Source organism: Enoplosus armatus, chromosome 9, assembly GCF_043641665.1.
Source record: "Enoplosus armatus isolate fEnoArm2 chromosome 9, fEnoArm2.hap1, whole genome shotgun sequence".
NCBI classification, from domain to species: Eukaryota; Metazoa; Chordata; class Actinopteri; order Centrarchiformes; family Enoplosidae; genus Enoplosus; species Enoplosus armatus.
This window is the reverse complement of record NC_092188.1, coordinates 20,041,302-20,060,043: the sequence shown is the minus strand read 5'-3', so window position 1 is coordinate 20,060,043 and position 18,742 is coordinate 20,041,302. Positions and strand designations below refer to the sequence as shown.

The window sequence follows — 18,742 nt, the reverse complement described above, 5'->3', positions numbered from 1 at the left end:
GTGCACTTGACACACGAGACATGGCTTTCTCCAAACTGACACAAAGGCAGAAAAACACAAGAATGGGGCTTTGATAAATGTTAATTCTTACTGCAAGCCATTTCCCTGACATTAAACCTCAAATATAATATTACATTTTTTGATTTAATGCAAAAGGGGTATCTGTGAGAGGCTTTGAAATATTTATCAACTGTCCTCCCTGTCTTTCTATAAATAGGGTTAAAATATTATTGACTCCTCCATCTACAATAAACCTTTTCGATTTCATGAAGTATGGCTTCATCTGTTTTTTTACAGCTCTTGCAGCGCCTCCTGACAGACCGAAGGCGTAGTATGGACTCTATGATGCTGGAGGGCCCTCGCCTGGTGGAGGCCCACCCTGGAGAGGAGGGCGAGCAGGCAAAGGTCAAGCTCTCCACTCTCAAACAGAAGTGGGAGTCCTTGCAGCTGGAGGCAGAACAAAGGTCAGCTACTTTTACTGGCAATACCACACTTGCATTTGGCAAGGCTCACTGCATGACACAAATCTTACTCTAGGTAGTTAACAATAAGTGAACATTTTGTTGTTGGCAGGAGAGCGAGCCTGGAGCTCATCCTGCCCAGGGCCCAGGTCTTCCAGGAAGGAGTAGACAGCTTGCAGCAATGGCTCATATCTGTGGAACAGGCCCTAGCTGAACTACGAAATGCAGAGAGAGTGATGCTGCATGTCTCAGAGGCCACAGATAGGGCCAAGGTTGGAAATCTGTCACGTATGGTTCAACTGCATGTTCAGTGTAGTGTGCATTGTGAGTACAGAAATGTTGACATGTTTTCATTTTGTTTTAGGCTGTTGTTGAAGAGATTCAAGTCAAAACTGCTGAACTAGGGAAAATACAAAAGTCAGGACATGATCTGATCGAAGCAATTTCAGGTAATGTTTACTACAAGAGGTAAAAACTACTAATACTAATGTTTTATTCCTGCCAGTAGAAACAGCAGACGGTTTCACTGTGAAATGTCCAAATCTACCGATAATATTAATACATACTCCTGCAGATGGTTGTGTGGAATCTGAGCAAAATGTCAAAACAGTATAACCAATCCAGATAAATGGTTTCCGACAGTTATCTGGTATAGTATTGAATCAATTCTATTGACCAATACTAAAATAAATTTGACAGTCAGTAAAAGCGCATCCTATCCATCTTAAAAAACTGACTGCTGATTTGCCCGATGTTTGTGATTTGCCCTTTGCTCCAGAGGAGGAAGCCCAGCAGGTACAGGAGAAGATGGATGCTCTGCGTATCCGCTGCTCTGTGCTGAATCTGAGCAGTCTGGACGTGCTGCAGAGGCTGGAACAGGCCCTGGAGGCCTCCAGCCGCTGCACCTCCAGCCAGGAGGACCTCCACCTGTGGCTGGGCCGCATTGAGAGGGAGCTTCTGGGAGCAGCAGGAGCACAGACACATGCTGGAGACGCAGTACTTTGTGCCGCTGAGAGACAGAGGGTAATGTTCCCACATGGATGCTTTAGCAATAATGGCAACTATTTTCAATGCAAAGTAGCTAAAGCCTGCTTGAAAAGTCGCTAGATTACATCATGCGCTATTGTTTATATTTGTGACGTCATTGCGTACATGTACACAAGATTTTTTTAAATTAAAAAGATGTAATCAAGCTGAACAGCTGGCTCTAACTAGCTTTATCATTAGCTATTATAATTTTTGAAGTTGCTATCATCTCATCAATATGCATCTAAATCTACCTCTAATTTCAAAACCAACACTGCGCTTTAGTACATGGCACTTGTACGTTCATCAATTTGCTTTGAGAACAAAAGTTTATAACAATTGTTAGATTTTTGCAGCTTTTGACTGGAATCTGGCCAATTTTGTGCTACTATGTAGCTTAGCATTACATAGCATAGCCTAGCAAAACAATGTTTAATTTCCTGGCAACAATTCTGAATAGCACACCTTAGTTTAGTTTGTGGAAGCTAACATTAAGTTTTAGTACCAGTTTAAAAACGTAGCTATTAGTTTGCTAGCTTCAAATGTGTCAGCCTCTTCACCTGGACAAACTTACTCTTTTGCTTTAATAGCCAGCTACTGTGCAAATTTTTCTATAACATATAACATATTTGTTATTGTGCATGTGCCATTGCTGTTTTTGTACACTACAAATTTCATCCATTCATGCCAAGTGGTGTTAGATTTAAGAATAATCATCATGTTTCTGCTATTAATGCTGTGCTAACACGCAGTGTATTCTTCTCAGCTGGAACAGGCAGTGGTGAAGGAGATGGCATGGTTCAAAGACACAGCGCTGAGTCTTGAAAAGCTGAAAACCATTCATCTGGATCCAGAACTCATAGCAGAACAACTCTATGAGCAGAAGGTCAGGACATCATACACATATAACTGTAATACATGTTTGGTAAGTGAGTTAAATTTAATGTAGGCTATTATCTCCTGAATAGATTTTGGCAGTGGAGATTCTCCAACACAGGTTCAACATTGAGAAGATGGTGAAGATTGCTGAAATCCTGCAGACATACAGTGATGAAGGAGAAACAGGCGATTTGCAGGTATTCTCCAAATTTCTTTCCATAATGGCCATTTTACCGATAATGTAAACAAACATACTTTTAAAAAGCTGTTTCAATTTCTAATTCCTTTTTTTTACTGTCACCTCTCCTTGCAGACCCCATTAGAGGCCTTACAGGAACAATGCAACACCACCTCAGCCACCAATTCCCATGTGGTCCTGCAGCTTGAGCATGCTCAGTCGCTTCTTCTCCAGTTCTCAGAGGGCCTTGGGGAGGTTTCACCCTGGCTTGAGGAAACTCAAACCCTGATTTGCCAGCTGTCCCTGAGCACAATTAGCTATGAGGCATTTCGGGAACAACAGGACCTCTTACAGGTACAAGAAACCTGCCTCTCCACATTAGAGTGCCAGCTCTAAAAAAAAAGCATCCCTTTTTGTACAGTTCAACAAAGAATTCCTTTTATACCTCACAGTCTACCACCATTTTCTTCTGTAAATGAGCTGTTCTGTCAAACTACAGTTCATTAATGTAATCTACTTCCTGACAGGGTTACTTTTCCACCAGTGTACTATAATGGCATATCAGTTTTGTCAGGTATGCCATGAAAAGTGAGACAATGTGATTTTCTTTTTTCAACCTTCCGAACTCCATTTTAGGGATCAAACTCAATTTCTTTCTGAAAAAAAAAAAGTTCTCCACATTGTTTTTAAACCTTTCTTCATCTCTTATCTGCTAAGGGCTTGAGGGAGTCTATAGCAGAGCACAGACCCTTGATAGCACGGTTATGCTCTCTGGCAAAACGCTTGTCAGAACTAAACCCCATTCATGGGGATGAGTTCTGTCGAAAGGCTACAGAGGCCGAGGAGCAGCATCGAGCCATCAGAGACCGGGTCAGAGAGACTGCTAATCTGCTTGAGGAGTCCTTGCCTCGGTTCACGCAGGTAAGAATGTATGGATAATGCAGTAAACTTTCTAAAAAACTTTATAATCTATCACAAATACACACAACTTGATATCTTTTCTCATTCCCATAGCTGAATGAGAGGATGAACCTTATCAGAGAGAGCCTTGACCGCCTGCGCAGTCGCATACAGACTCCCAGCTCTCTTCAAGGCCTGACACCGAGGATCCAGGAGCAGCTGCAGGACAACAAGCACACCCTGTCTGAGCTGTCCAAGCTGGAGCTGGGCCTTGGCAGTGTCAAGACACAGGCCGATGAGCTGCTGGCTAACACGCAGGCAGCTGGTGATGGATCCGTCGGCACAGGTAATGTGATCTCGTTTGTATACAGATCAGATATGATACTGTCCCAGTACACATGGGGCTACGAGGAGCAATGCTATTTACGATTCTGAGCAATATCCCCGTTATACCCTTGTGATCTTAGCAATCCAGGAGCGAGTGTCCAGCCTGTCCCAGCTGTGGGATGAGACGCATGCTCAGGCCCAGGAGAGGGAAAGCTGGCTGCTCAGACTCTTGGATCTCGCCTTGAAGTTCTGGAGTGATGTCAGCGATGTCACGGTTGCTCTCAACGATGCTCAGCAGGCAGTTTTGGATCTCAATGCCAGTCGGACAGACTCTGAAACAATCCGCCAGAGCCTTGAGACCATGCAGGTTTGTCTGGAAGCTCTTTAAAGGAATCATGCATATGAAACCCACATTGTTATATATTAGAGACAATACATAACCTTTTTCCATACTTTCAACTTCTAGACTGTCAGGGAGGATATTGACAGTTTACAGGGAGATCTGGACACCCTTGGCATTTTGGGAATGGACCTGATGTCATCTTGTGGGGACACAGACAAACCAGATGTCACAAAGAGCTTAGATGAAGTAAGACATACATTTAAATAAAATCCTTTTGAACTCATCATGTTGTGTTGACTAACTTGTCTTTTTGCTGCCTTAAAGCTCTATTGCACGTGGAACAACTTGAGCAAACTGTGGAACGAATGTCACAAAAAGCTGGAGGAGTCCTTGCAGATGGCACTGCATTATCAAGACACGATGCAGGTGTGTGTCTACATACAGCGTATACATGTATTATGTGTATATATATACCCATATACTACACATATTTCTTGGTCAGTATCATAACCATATAAAACTGGCCACCACTGCCCCACTCGAGCAGTGTTATGGCATCCGTCCACAGACAAAGCTAGTCTTTTATTCTGTTGCAACAGCAAAGTTCAGACTCTCACTCCCTGTAGCTTTACTTATGAGTGAGATTGTGTGGCCAAATTAGGGCAAATTAGTTTAATAGTGCAAACTGTGAGAGACAGTATGAAAAGAGAACTATGTGAAATGTATCCAACTGTATACCAATACGGTTACATGTTGAGAACAAAACGTCTTCGATATTAAAATCACACAACGGGTCAAGAATTCAGGGCTGAGTGCTTGTACACTACATCTTTTATTGTGCTTTAATACACACTCTGTCATTGTTTTGCTAATAGGGTCTTTTTGAGTGGTTAAAGTCAGCTGAGCTGAGGTCAACTGAAGAGTTCATGGTTGGGACTGACCTGGAATCAGTCAAGGATCAGCTATGTGATCTCAAGGTGAGTTCCTACGCTGAAGTACACTCATAACTAGAAATAGTATGTTGTAGTAAATGTAGTTAAGTATGTTGCTCTCATATTATACAAAGACTGCTTTTGGATATGTGTGTTGTATTTTATGATAACATAAAACATATCAGACGATAGCTAAAGTAATGCGAGTCCTAACATATGTTCTGTATTTATTCTTTCCTTCAGGAATTTAAGCGAGAACTTTACCAGAAGAAAATAGAGATAGAGAGCCAGAACCATCGCTTCGTGTGCCGGCTGTCTCCAGGCTCGGAGCGTCCAGGCTCCGTCTCACCGCTGTGTGACTTCAGACAGCGCTGGGACAGCCTGGAGTCGGAGACTGTCGGCAGACAGGTGAGAATATGCAAGCAAATTTCATTACGTAATATTTATGTTAGCCACTATAATCCACTATATACACAATGTCATTTAGTGTTATTTATTACGATTTGATGTTAATTCAACAGTAGAAACTACATTTAGCAGGAAAAAGAGTTAAACATTTTTACTTTTTTGTGTTGCCACCAGCATCAACTGGAGTGTGCACTGCTGGGTCTGGGTCAGTTCCAAAACACACTGGATGAGCTGCACACATGGCTTTCCCGGACCGCTGAACAACTGCAGGGAAGCCAACCAATCAGCATCGATCTGCAGGCCTGCGAAATAGAGCTGGCCAAACACAAGGTTGGTGGTTGCCTGAATACTATAATATATAGGGACTAACATTTCAAAATAAGCCCTTCATTATACAGCTGCGCTGTCATAGGTAGGCTTTGAGTGTAACAGAGCTCTTTCAGACTTTGAAGGTCTCAGAAAACAGTGAACCTCTCATAGAGCAGTGGGTTTATCTGCTAGATAACACTGAACACTTAGCCTTGAATGAATAACAGACTTCAGTCTCCTCAAAGTGTTCACCACATTGTATGCTTTTTTTATACTTTAACAATACACACTGCTTGGATTGTCTGACAACAGTACATGTCTTCGTCTGAACTGCCAGACAAAACTAAGAACAGAAACCACTTCACCTCCAAGCAATACAAGTGAATTACACAGACACAGATACCATGCGGAATCTCTAACCTCTGATGCTTCCTCCTTCTCCAAAGGTATTGCGTAATGATGTCATGTCCCATGTTCGCACGATGGAGTCCCTGAACCAGGCAGGCAGGGGGCTGCTGGAGGTCGGGTCCGTGGACAGCCCGCATGGTCTGCAGTCTCGGCTGGAGCAGCTCAATGAAAGCTGGGAGTTTGTCCGCTGCGAGACTGAGCGCAGGCAGCTGGAGTTGGAGAACAGACTGAGTCAGGTGAAGAGAGAAAAAAAAAAATTGATCCATTATTTAAGTCACAAAGTAGTACAGAAAATATGTTAACTGTACATATAGTACATTGTTACACACTATATTAGGATGCAGCATTTACATAGTTATACTGCATTTTATGATCATTATCAGTACATGTCATGGTGCCCTCTTGTGGTCATTGTATAGGCTAGCATATAAGCTTGCGTGCCCAAATTTAATGGTAGCTTTTATTGTCATAAAGGAAGGCAAAGTTTAAAAAGACATCATTTAAATCTTATCTTTCATATCTACAAATACATTTAATAACCTAATAATATTTTGTCAGCTGGCAGTCACTGTTGTTGATGAAACTTTTGCCATAACTAAAGTTGTGCGACACCCACATCACCAAAGGAGATTCTGCAATTCATTCTGTTGTTTTTTGCTGCAGGTACAAGATGTTACGATGGAGATTCAGGATCTTCTGCAGTGGCTGGAGAGCACAGACCTGAGACTGTCCTCCTCTAAGACCATGTGGAGTATGCCAGACTCTGCTAGTGAAAGACTTAGTGCACACTTGGTAAAATGGACCAGTCAAAATAAGACAGAGATACACAAGAAATCAAATATTTGTAACCTAGTAAAGCAGTATATACTGATTGTCTTTCTTCTCACCCCTAAAAAGGAGTTGTGCAATGAGATGGAGTCAAAGCTCCACGCCTACACAGATGTGAAGAATGCCATCCACAGGATGCTGGAGAGCAGCAACATTGTCCGGGGATCAAGCACCGAACACAGCCTTTCTATCCTTGAACAGAAATGGGCGTCAGTCTACAGCAAAGTGCAGGAGCGAAAGGTTGTTTAACTCTTCATAGTCATTAGTCATCCTGTTGATTCATCATTAATTTAGTGCATTATTCTTATATCTGAGTGTCATGCCGTTCCCACAGGCAAAGCTTACAGAAGGATTGAGTCTGGCCAAGGAGTTCCACAGTAACGTCCAGGAGCTTCTCACCAAGATGAGCAAGTGTGAAGAGTCTATTGGGCTTCTTCCTGCTCCCAGCTTCGTTCTGGACACAGTTTGTAGCCAGCTGCAGGATCACAGAGTAGGTCTTTTTACACCTGCAGTAGTCTCTGTCAGCTTCAGATCCAGAGTTACACATACGTGTTCATTTTTGGTTCATGAAACACTTTTATTTGTACAGGCGCTGGTGAATGAGGTGAACAGTTATGGCGAGAAGAAGACCAAAGTGCAGCACACTGCCTGTAGACTAACAGAGCTGAGCAGGAAGGAAGACTGTGATGTGGTTCATAACCTAATCATGACCGTCCAGGATCGCTACAAAAAGCTACAGCAGCGAGCGTCAGAGAGAGGCAGAATGCTGGAGGAGGTCAAAAAGAATGCCAAACAGGTATACCACTATATCAATATAAATGGACGACCTTCTCCATGTACTTTAGGTGTGACTTAGAGGAACCTTTGTATGATATCTGTCTTTATTTCTCATATTTCAGTTTAATGAATCATGGCGCCTGCTAGTGGACTGGATGACAGAAGTAGAACAGACGTTAGACACGCATAAAGAGATCGCTGTGTCCCACGAGGAGATTAAACAACAGCTGACCGAACAGAAGGTGCAGCAGACATCACAACGAATACAACTTGGTTCTGTTCTGTATGTTTATCAGTGCCTCCGCTGATCACTTATTTTTCTAATTAGGAGTTCCAGAAGCTGATGAGGTCAAAGAGGCCCATGTACGAAGCCACGTCGAAGAACGGACGTAACCTTCATGAAAGAGCTCGGACCAGCCACGACAGACAGCATCTGGAAAATCTCCTGGCTGAACTCAAAGACACATGGGACACCATCAGTGGCAAGTCCATGGAGAGGTATGATACAGTTGATGGTAGACATTTGAATGCATCCATAAGTATTTAAAAAATCCTGATCTTGAAAATGTACCTAATGTGCTGGCTCACGTCTCTCAGACAACACAAGCTGGAGGAAGCTCTGCTGTTCTCTGGAAGATTCACTGATGCTCTCCAGGCACTGAATGACTGGCTGTATAGAGCGGAGCCCCAACTAGCTGAGGATGTCCCTGTTGGTGGAGACAAAGACATGGTACACAACCTGATAGACAAACACAAGGTACGCCTATCATGCATTTTAATGTGTGGCCTTAATGATATAATATATAGAAACACAGGATTCATCCTAATTCGTGTAGAATGTTTGGGTATCTGTGAAAGTAGCTTTAATGCCTTGGTAATGATTGGTAAACTCTCTCTCTCTTAGGCCTTCCAAAAGGAGTTGGGGAAGCGTGCCGGGTGCATTAGGACCCTTAAGCGCTCTGTGAGGGATCTGACCAGGAGCAGCACAGCCGACGCTCACTGGCTGCAGGAGCAGATGGATGAACTGGAGGTCCGCTGGGAGGCTGTGTGCAAACTGTCAGTCAGCAAGCAGGACAGACTGGAGGCTGCACTTCAGCAGGTAGTTCTCACAAATAATAATTGAGCTTTTAAATTCTGATTCTTTAATATTACTACGTTCACAGGGGTTGAGCTGTGTCTTAATAAAAACTGTCTTTTGACTTCTTCTCTGGTGCAGTAAAGTTACAGTGCAACAATGGAGGACTTGCACACAGAGAACAAAAAAGAGATTCAGACTGGAGTCTGGATTTTAAATATTCGATACATTACAGAAAGTGCAAGAGTGCAAACATTTCAGTCCATGATGGACTGAGGCATGCATGACAAGTAATGGGTTACTCTGCAGGTGCTCCGAGTCAGTGATCGAGAGCTTGATTAAATACACATGAAGCCAATTGCCAGCAGGTCAAGTCATTACAAACACATTAGAAGAATATAGTTCTCATACACGTACTGATATAAATACATATGGATGTTAGCTTGGAGTGGGAATGGGATCCACTGGTATAGAAAGACAATAAGATGTCACAGAAAACAGGTCATATCTAATTCTTATTTTAAACCACTGGGGTTCAGCGTTTTAAGGTAAAAGATGTATCTACATTCCCATTGGAGTAAAATTTGATCCACATTGCCACCATGGCGATTAGGAATCATCATGTCAATGTCACAGAAAGCCAAATCCAAAATAGACTGATTGCCGTCTGAAAAGTGTCTTGAAACAGCTGATTTAGGATCAGCACTTTTATGTTCATTAATCTAAGTTGTCTCCTTATTTTTCATACATATTGGATGCCATATTTGGTACATGCAAGATGATAGAGGACATTACTAGAGCTGCATGTTTTCAAGTTTTTTATTTTGTGCTATTAACCTTTTTACGATTCGAGCATCCATCACATTGTCCAACCGTCCCTGGTGTGTGGATTTTATTCGTATGTCCGCATGTACGAGTGTATCCCGAACATTCATTAATGCTCTAGAAAAAGAGAAAAGTGGAAGAGAGTTAAAGATCTCTTTGCCAATGTCATCAACAGATGTTGATGTGAACAAGTCTGGAGATCATATTTAGAACCAATATATATATCAATATATCTTTTCCAGAACACAATGGATTGCAAAAATGTATCATTATAGTACACAAATTGGTTGGGTGAAGCTTGCGTCCATAGCAGTGCCATGTGTCTGGAGAAAGAAATCTTTACCATGAAGACAATTGTTTTTTGAGAAAAAACTCACAGATGAGGATCTTGGTATAAAGGCTAGCTACATCGATAGTGGCCAGGAGAAGATCACCACGTTGGGTGTCGCTTCAGAAAGTTGAGTAATGAAGTCACCGGTGTCTTTTAAATATGAAGCTTTTCCACTAACGGTCTAATGAGATAATCAATAACATTAGATAACGATTCAGAAAGAGAACCAATACTCGCTATAATAGGGCAATATTTTGGGGACCCTTCTGTAGTCTTGTGTACTTTAGGTAGATCATAGATAACTGGTTTAATAGGAAAATCATTATTCAGGTACTTATATTCAGACTGACTCACTTGACCAGAGGACAAACTTTGCTTTAGAAAATGATCAATTTGCCCTTTAAAAGAGACTGTAGGATCACAGTGCAGTTTATTTATTTTATAGAAATGACCATCAGATAACTGTCTTCTTATTTTGTCATCATACATTTTACTGGCTATCACAGCTATACCGCCCCCTTTATCAGCAGGTTTCGCAGTGACATTAGGGTTTTTAGACAAGGAAGATAAAGCGGCCCAGGTGTCTACAAAAGTTCTTCTTCATCGCTTTCAACTAACTTCACAAAATGTTTCAATACTGGCACAATTGACCTTGAGGACAAAATGTACTTTTGTGTTTAAACTGAACATTTGTTGTTTTCACAACACTCTCAGCATTTACAGGTGAGCTAGTTCCCCTCTTGTGAAATATTAACTTGATGGAGCGAAGTAATTTAAAGAGTTCTGCCTTAACTTGAAAGGTATTAGTAACAGGTGCAGGCACAAAAGGAAGTCCTTTGTTGAGGATGGATTAAATAAACAATATATGACCTGTTTTCTATGACTCTATCTCATTATTTCTCTGAAATAGTGGATCCCCTTCCTAGTGTATAAGCTAATATCTGTATGTATTAAATCAGTACGTGTATGAGAACGATATTCCTCTAATGTGTTTGCAATGACTTGACCTTCTGACAGTTGGCTCCATGTATGTTCAATCAAGCCCAAGGTCATTGACAAGGTGCACCTGCAGAGTAACCCATATATAGGGCTACTCAACATGCATGCCTAATTTTGCACTGAGAAAGTCTCACACAGAGTGAGACGTTTGCACTCTTTGTCACTGTCTGTACATCCCTGTGATGTATCAAATAGAAACGTTTCAAATCCAGAATCTCTTTTTTTCTTCTCTGTGTCAGAGTCCTCCCTTGCTGCATTGATACTTGTGTATACTGAAGCTGTCAATATGCAATGAATTGTGCTGACAGTTGCTTTAGATTTTCCCATTTTCCTACAAAACTGACAAGTAGTTGTGTTTCGCTCAGTCTCTTGTTAGGCTGGAAAGTCTTAACTAGTAAATCATGACAAACTACAAGTCTCCTTATGTGAAGGTAGCTGTGGTCATGAGCAAAAATATATCATATCAGGAATGGATAGAAGTTGATTGGTTGAGTGATATCTGGCCATTAATAAAAGCTGATAAGTAGGGCCCACCTTTACTCTCATCTTAATCTTTGTCTTTGTTCTCTTTAGGCTGAAAAGTTTGATGGCCTTGTTCACTCTTTCATGGAACGCCTCACTGAGGCAGAGAGGATATTGAAATATGGGGTGATACCAGAGGAGGAGGAAGGTTTGCTGGCTTTCCGCAAACAACACGAGGTCAGTATAACTTTCACAGTCCCTATAGGGAGATACCCTTTTCCCCCCATCTTGTCTGCTTCCGGGGAGGTCAAAGGTCAGGGTCTGCTACAGAACAACAAGTTGATGCCGATAAGGATTCAGTATCATCAAGGGTAGTTAAGCAGGGTGGTTATTTGCAGTTTGAACCCATTCAACCAGCTGAAGGACGGATACTCTGACCATTAGTTCGTACCTTGTTGTTTAACAATGAACCACATGTAAGAAATGAATTTTATTATTATATAAATAAAATATAATTTTATTTTAATGTCGAGCTAATGGCTCATCCTACATGAGAATATGTGTTTTACTGGATACAACGCTGAATAAATCCCTTTTCTGCCCCCCTAAAGGAATCAATGGGTGCCTTGCAGGCTCAGGCGGTGGAGTTACAGAACATACAGTGTCTGGGTGAGGAGATCCTGGCCTCCTGTCACCCAGACTCCATAATCACCCTAAAATCTTGGATCAGTGTCACCAAGACCCGCTATGAGGAGGTGAGTGGTTTCGTGCCTGCATGGAAAGCAATAGCGAGTTTTCCTTTCCCAATGGATTAAATCCATGATAAATAACTCTATATTTAGGACACCGTTAGTTGCTATCATTCAGGTAACTGGAAATGTTTTGAAGACAGAGGCATACTGGTTCAACACCTGTGGACCAGAGTCAACATTTGCGAGCATCTGAATGGAACTAGCGTAACTTCCTCCCTCTCCTTGTTTTCTGGATCAGGTTCAGACCTGGGCTCAGCAGCAGGGCCAGAAGATCCAGGCCAGCCTGGTAGCACTGGAGGCAGAGAGAGAAGAAGTCCAGAGGCTACTGGACTGGATCTCCTCAGCACAGGAAGCCCTCAGCCTCAGAGACCAAGAGCCACTGCCTGAAACCACAGAGCAGAACCAAGAACTGATTGAGCAACACACGGTACAATTAGTCTCTGTTCTCTGAGCTACCTGCTAAACCATCTCACTGTCTTCTCTGTCAAATAGAGACTACCTTTCCACTCCATTACATATTGGCGAACGGTCAGGATGTGTAGATACTGCCGCCCACCAAAAAGCACACGAAATATTCATGTTTTAAGTTTACGTTTGAACGTGAACACAGTTGTGATACTGTAGCTCTCAGGTCATCAGCTAGTTTTATTAATATGCTGATCTTTTATGGTACATTATAGTTTTTTCTAAAGTTAGGATACTTGAAATTAATATTTTCCCAGTACTGAGGAATGTAAACAAAACGACAACTTTGGAACACCCAAACGGCAAACATTTTTTTGGTTTTCCAGGTTGCTAATGGGGACTTTGCACCATAAACAGCAGCTTTTTTTTCACTGCATTGTGGGACAAATACATACACACACTCAAATATAAAACAGATGTGCTTTCTATCACATCCTACAATTTCATTATAACATACTTTACCCTGGTTATGATACAACCAGACAATTGACCACTCACAGAACATTAACATTTGCTGTGCCGTGTTATCACTGATCCTCTCTGCAGGTATTCATGGAGGAGTTGAGTAAAAAGTTTCCAGAGGTTGAACATGCCACAAAGTCCTGCAAACACAAGAGCATTTCTAAACAGCAAGTTTCCCCCAGCAAACGGCCTCTCACAAGTAAGCCACCATGAAAACGCTATCGTTTACTTTAAAAGGTCATTATTGTAATATAAGCATCGACAGCTTGATGACTGTCTGACTGAAAACGATGTGTAAAGCAAAGCAAGGAAATTAGTTAAGCTGATTCCACACGATTGCATGTGGCTGTTTTTCCGTTCAGAGAGGAGGAGCACTCTGAAGCTGCAGCCTGCTGTGCCGGTTCCCCTGGAGCACCTCGAACCCCAGACCCCAGAGCTCCGCCAGCTGGTCAGTCAGTGGCAGAAACTCTGGCTCCTGGCTGTGGCGAGACAAAGCCGCCTGGAGCAACACCAGCAGACTCTCAAAGAGGTTCTCGTACTTTTTTAAAATGTACACATTTGAACAGGTTACGGTGCCGTTAGAGCTGTCCAACATAGTAGAAAAGTTTCTCCAAACTTAATTTAATGTGATAACCAACAAAGATATATTTTCGCATTTCTGGACAGATGGAAGAATTTGCAAACTTTGACTTCAACATTTGGCGAAAGCGTTACATACAGTGGATTAGTCATTTGAAGTCGCGGATCTTGGACGTGTTCCGCAGCATCGACCGGGACCAGGATGGCCGCATCAGCCAGAAGGAGTTAATTGATTATGTCCTTGCCTCCAGTAAGACCCACTTGCCATGTATCACTCATTTTGATCAATGACTGTTGAAATGTATGACCATATCTTTCTTGTCGTTTCCCATGTTTACTTTTTTTAATTAAAGTATGCAATGCCATATTGATGTGATTAAAATCCCCTTCCTCCTCTACTGTAGAATTTCCCACCAACTCTCTGGAGATGAACGCAGTGGCAAACATCTTCGACATGAACAGCGATGGCTTCATTGACTACTACGAGTTCGTGAGTGCGCTTCACCCAAGCAGAGACCCCTACAGGAAAACACTGGATGCAGATCAAATAAACGAAGAGGTGTGAATAGATTGTGCATAAGAAAACCCCGCACAAATGTAGTTTGACTCATTCGAGTGGTTTCATTGCTGTGACACTTGCTGTTACGCTGACCGAGACACTACCTCATTGCTCTGCCCTCCTCAGGTGAGTCGACAGGTATCGCAGTGTAACTGTCCCAAGAGGTTCCAAGTGGAGCAAATAAGTGCCAATAGATACAGGGTGAGTCATTCTTATGATTGAAAAATATTAAAGCATCTATATAGGCTTCAAAAACGGACTTGCAATATGATTTTTTTTTTGTCTGCTGCAGTTTGGAGATTCCCAACAGTTGCGGATGGTTCGTATCCTGCGCAGCACGTTGATGGTCAGGGTGGGAGGAGGCTGGACTGCTCTGGATGAGTTCCTGGTCAAGAATGACCCCTGCAGAGGTCAGTACACTACTCCTCACTTCTAATGATTCCTGTAAACTATATATGCTATTATTCACTGTAATGCGGCAAGTCTTCAGCTCCTGGTATGGCTAAAAGTTATGTATGCAGCGTGAATCCAAACATTCTCCATGCAACAAACCATCCAACTTGAATTTCAGGTTCTATTTTTTCTTTTTAGCTGTGCTATTCCACAGTGTAGTTGTAGCTAATGTCAGGTATTGTTTTTAAATGATTAAGCATGCATGCATCTATAAACACTAGTCAAACCAATCAGTGTGCTCCACTAAATACATGTTTCTGGTAAAGTTCAGATTTTTTATTTATTTGAATGTAGATATTTTCTATACTGACTAATATAGGCAATCTTGCTTTAATTATTTATGTATACAGTGCCTACAGGCTGTTATTAGAGGTGTGGCTACTATAAATCACATGTTTTCTTTTTTACGGCATTCTGTTAAACTCCCCTGCTGTGTCACCGACAGTGAAAGGCAGGACCAACCTGAAGATCAAGGAGAAATACTTGTCTCCTGCAGGAAGCACCTCTAAGGGTTTGACTGTCAGCAGGTCTAACTCAAGCCTCAGCCTCTACAGCAGTGCGTCCGCCCCCACCAGCCCCATGACACGCAAGGCAAGACCACACTTTTGTTAATGGAAATCTATTTATGTAGGTGCTACATGTGGTGTTTTACATTTTTTGCCACTGTCCCTTTTTTAGTTAAGTAATATCTTTGCATACATATACAAAGCAGTTACAAGTAAGACACATCTTCCAGTTCCACAGTCAAAATGCAGAATCTTATGCTGTATAAAATGAATACTGAGTGATACCAGGGCAGTAGCAACATCATTTAAACTGAGGGTTCTTGAATGTGCTTTGGAGAAACGTAAAATACAGCATGCAGCAACTTTACATGAGCACTGTAAGATATTTTACCATCGAGACATGTTATTCTAATTAATGTTACATGTCTTGCTTTAGGCATTGCTCCGCAGAAGTTTCTCAGGAGACCGCTGCATCCGCCCCAGGAGCTCCATCGCTGCTTTGGGGTCTGATCTACAGTTTGTCACAACAGGAGAGGACAACTCTCCCTCGCCATCAGGTCAGACAGTCACCTCCACCTTATTTTTAAGGGAAATCATCTAAATCATAAACATCTCATTTGAGATGGTGAGTTAACCCTTTACCCTGTCTGTTTAGACGAAGCTGAGAGGTTACCCACATGATTACCTCTGCCCCTGAGAACCACGTGTGTGCTGCAGTGCTAACACAGCCTTGGGGCCCCCGAAACAAAGTGATAAGTAACGTGATGGAGGGGCCTAACAACCATGCATCAGTCACATCTGGAAAGCAGACACTGACAGCAAAGTACAGCGAAGGTCCCCAGAAGTGATGCTAAAGGCTCTTAAACTTTGAGAAATCTCCGTGAAGGCCAGGAGGTCAGTCCAGATGCAAGACTAAGACAAGATTTACTTTGTCCCCTGCTGCATTTCATACAGCAGCACTTTTATCGCGTAGAGAGTAGGTATTGAAAAGTTCTGCATGGATGCTTATTGCATGATAGCCAGAGCCTTGCTTAAATCAGATTTTGTTCTGTTTTTTCCAGCTTGTTGTTTTTTTTTTTTTTTTTGGGTTGTAAAGATGAGCGAAGTCGGACAGCGCCAGAACCTGAGAATAATGTTCTGTCATGGGCAGTAATGTGGTGTAACTGATTTGTACATGGTATGTAAAGGCTGTCCGACAGCCCAAACTAGCGTCCAAAAAAACACATATATACCAAAACCATAAGTATGTGAAGGGTACAGTATGCTGTCCTTCAACTTTGTGATATATTTGTTTCATTCCATGAAGATGACATTGTTGGCAGGGCCACACTGTTTTTTGTCTTTTACCTTTTTTTTGACACCATGTTTTCAAATAATTGTGTATTTTTTATTGTTCTTTATTGTAAGGATGTTTTAAACACTGGAGATTGCGTAACGAACAATGCACTGAAGTATGACAGGTCATTGTTGATTTGTAGAGATTATTTTCTCAGGATTGTTTTTTGCCTTTTTGGATGTGTGTATCTCTATGGAACATTACTGTGAACGTGTAGATGTTTTTGTTTTCTTTATAACATTGTACTTCCTGGGAAAGTTTTGTTTAGCACATTGTTTTTCATAAAAATGCACTTTTCTGCGTCCAGCTACCATAGATATGTTGTTTTGCTGAGTGGGTAATTTGACAGTTATGTGTAAGAGAATGATTTTTTCATGAGAATGCACTGGAGGTGAAATGTCTGGTTGAACAGTTCAGTGAAATCTACCTTTTTAGTTTCCTTGTTTTCCCTTTCCAGCCTCTTTTACCAAAAGCAGTAAATTTTTAATTTTCTGTATTTCTGCCATGATGATTTTTTTTTCGGACTTCCAATCCAGTCAGAAATTCTCGCAACTGTCTTGATTTTATTATTCTATGTTCAAAGGTGTTTAAGAAACATGTAAGACACTACATCAAGGTTTACTCCTGAAGATACCAATATGCATATTTTAAGCAAAAAATACTGAAATACATTTTCCCTTAGAGAGACGCAGCTCTTTACTGGCTTTTACTGTGGTTCCTTTATAGAGCAGTTAATACTTCACAATATCTTATCAACAGTGTAAAGTTACTGTATTTGTATGTGTGCGTTTGTACTAGATCTACCTGAGATTGAAGACTGTAGCTTATGTACCTAATTGCATTTGGTCTATGCAGTTGTCAAAATGAATTTTTTTTAAAGTCAAATGTTTTTACATGACAAAGTAACTTTTTCCTCTTGGCCTCAATGTGTTGATGTTGGAGAAGGTTGACATTTTACTGTACTGTAAAAAATCTAATAGGCAGATTTCACTTCTATTGCTATGCACCCTACTCTTTCTGTACTGTAAATGTTTCTATACCCAGCACTCAGTCTGATGTCTAATCTAGGGAAACTGTAGATGAATGTCACTAATAATTTTACGTCCACTTGTATAAAAAAAACTTTTTGTAATAAAAATGAAAATATTTGCCATGATCATTACCTCTTTATATTTTTATTTCTTCACTTTCTTCACTCATCTGTTTGTTTTTCAAAAAATAGAAAGCATATTTTACTTGCATACCAACACAGATATCTATACAAGGTGAGAAAAAAAGGCCTAGAAAAAAGAGAATAAAAAGGTAAACATTAAAATTGCAAGTAATAAATTTAATTTGAATTGGGAGGTGATCATTATCTTATTAATATTATACAGGGCTGCATGCACATGTGTTATTTTGCCAGAAATCAAAGACAGAAGACAAATGATCACACTGAAATAGACTTCCTGCAGATGGACAAACCAAATTAGAGTTTATTTAAGACACAGTACGTTCATTTGTTGGCCACCTGGTGAATGTACTATGCACTCTCCTTTAGCTCCGGTTTTGGTCTCTACCAACTCCTGAGAAAAATATGTGGCTCTTTAGCTGCTAAATGCTCCACTGTGTTCTGCATAAAGCCAAGTGCATATTCGGATGATGATTCTCTTTAGCTTCGTCACTACGAGCGGCCCCTTTCACATTTTTTTCACATTGTCATTTGATACATTGTTGATATAGACATATCAATTGTAACTGCTTTAAAGTTGGTTCGCTGTAGTTGCTAGTGTTTCCAGTCACCTGATGATTATTCTCTGTCCTTTTAGATCTGCTTTCAGTTTCCACCAACTCCTGAGGGAAATATCTGGCGCTTTAGCTGCTAAATGCTCCACTGTGTTACCCAGCTAGTCATTAACTGTGTCTGTCTGCTGTTTGGTGCTGAGCAGGTATTGTGCAGTGGGTTTAGCAGAGCTTTTTTGTTAAACAGCTGCCTGCTGCTGCTGGAAATGATGCTATGAGAGCAGTGAGACTAAACCAAAACAAAGAGCCAAAAGAAGCGATGAAGCTCTTCAGGGATGAGGGGAACTGCAGAGTCAGGTAATAATTCTCTGAGGGTTCATCACTACAGGCGACCCCTTTCACATTAACATTTGATCCTTTTGTTATTAGAAAGATACTGA

At 41.3% G+C, this 18,742-nt stretch overlaps 1 protein-coding gene across 1 annotated transcript; it reads left to right on the top strand.

Annotated features, from left to right (window-relative positions):
* The first annotated feature begins 333 nt into the window (after window positions 1–333).
* Window positions 334–15,925, top strand: macf1b (microtubule actin crosslinking factor 1b). Its single transcript, XM_070911906.1, has 34 exons — window positions 334–464; window positions 574–749; window positions 1,240–1,484; window positions 2,254–2,373; window positions 2,456–2,563; window positions 2,680–2,898; window positions 3,262–3,465; window positions 3,559–3,790; window positions 3,912–4,138; window positions 4,238–4,360; window positions 4,990–5,091; window positions 5,290–5,454; window positions 5,629–5,784; window positions 6,210–6,407; window positions 6,835–6,963; window positions 7,069–7,239; window positions 7,334–7,489; window positions 7,589–7,795; window positions 7,899–8,018; window positions 8,105–8,274; window positions 8,374–8,533; window positions 8,681–8,875; window positions 11,580–11,705; window positions 12,080–12,223; window positions 12,459–12,647; window positions 13,232–13,346; window positions 13,510–13,676; window positions 13,814–13,976; window positions 14,131–14,285; window positions 14,412–14,486; window positions 14,578–14,695; window positions 15,184–15,329; window positions 15,681–15,801; window positions 15,900–15,925. The coding sequence occupies exons 1-34, from the start codon at window positions 334–336 to the stop codon at window positions 15,923–15,925; spliced, it is 5,259 nt and encodes a 1,752-aa protein (XP_070768007.1).
* The last annotated feature ends 2,817 nt before the right edge of the window (window positions 15,926–18,742 follow it).

Bases quoted from the DNA above. Each gene is read 5' to 3' on its own strand.
- macf1b (XM_070911906.1), top strand. From the start codon at position 334: ATGGACTCTATGATGCTGGAGGGCCCTCGCCTGGTGGAGGCCCACCCT. The intron at 13,677-13,813 runs GTTCTCGTACTT...ATTTCTGGACAG, and splicing joins ACCAGCAGACTCTCAAAGAG to ATGGAAGAATTTGCAAACTT. The intron at 15,330-15,680 runs GCAAGACCACAC...GTCTTGCTTTAG, and splicing joins CCAGCCCCATGACACGCAAG to GCATTGCTCCGCAGAAGTTT.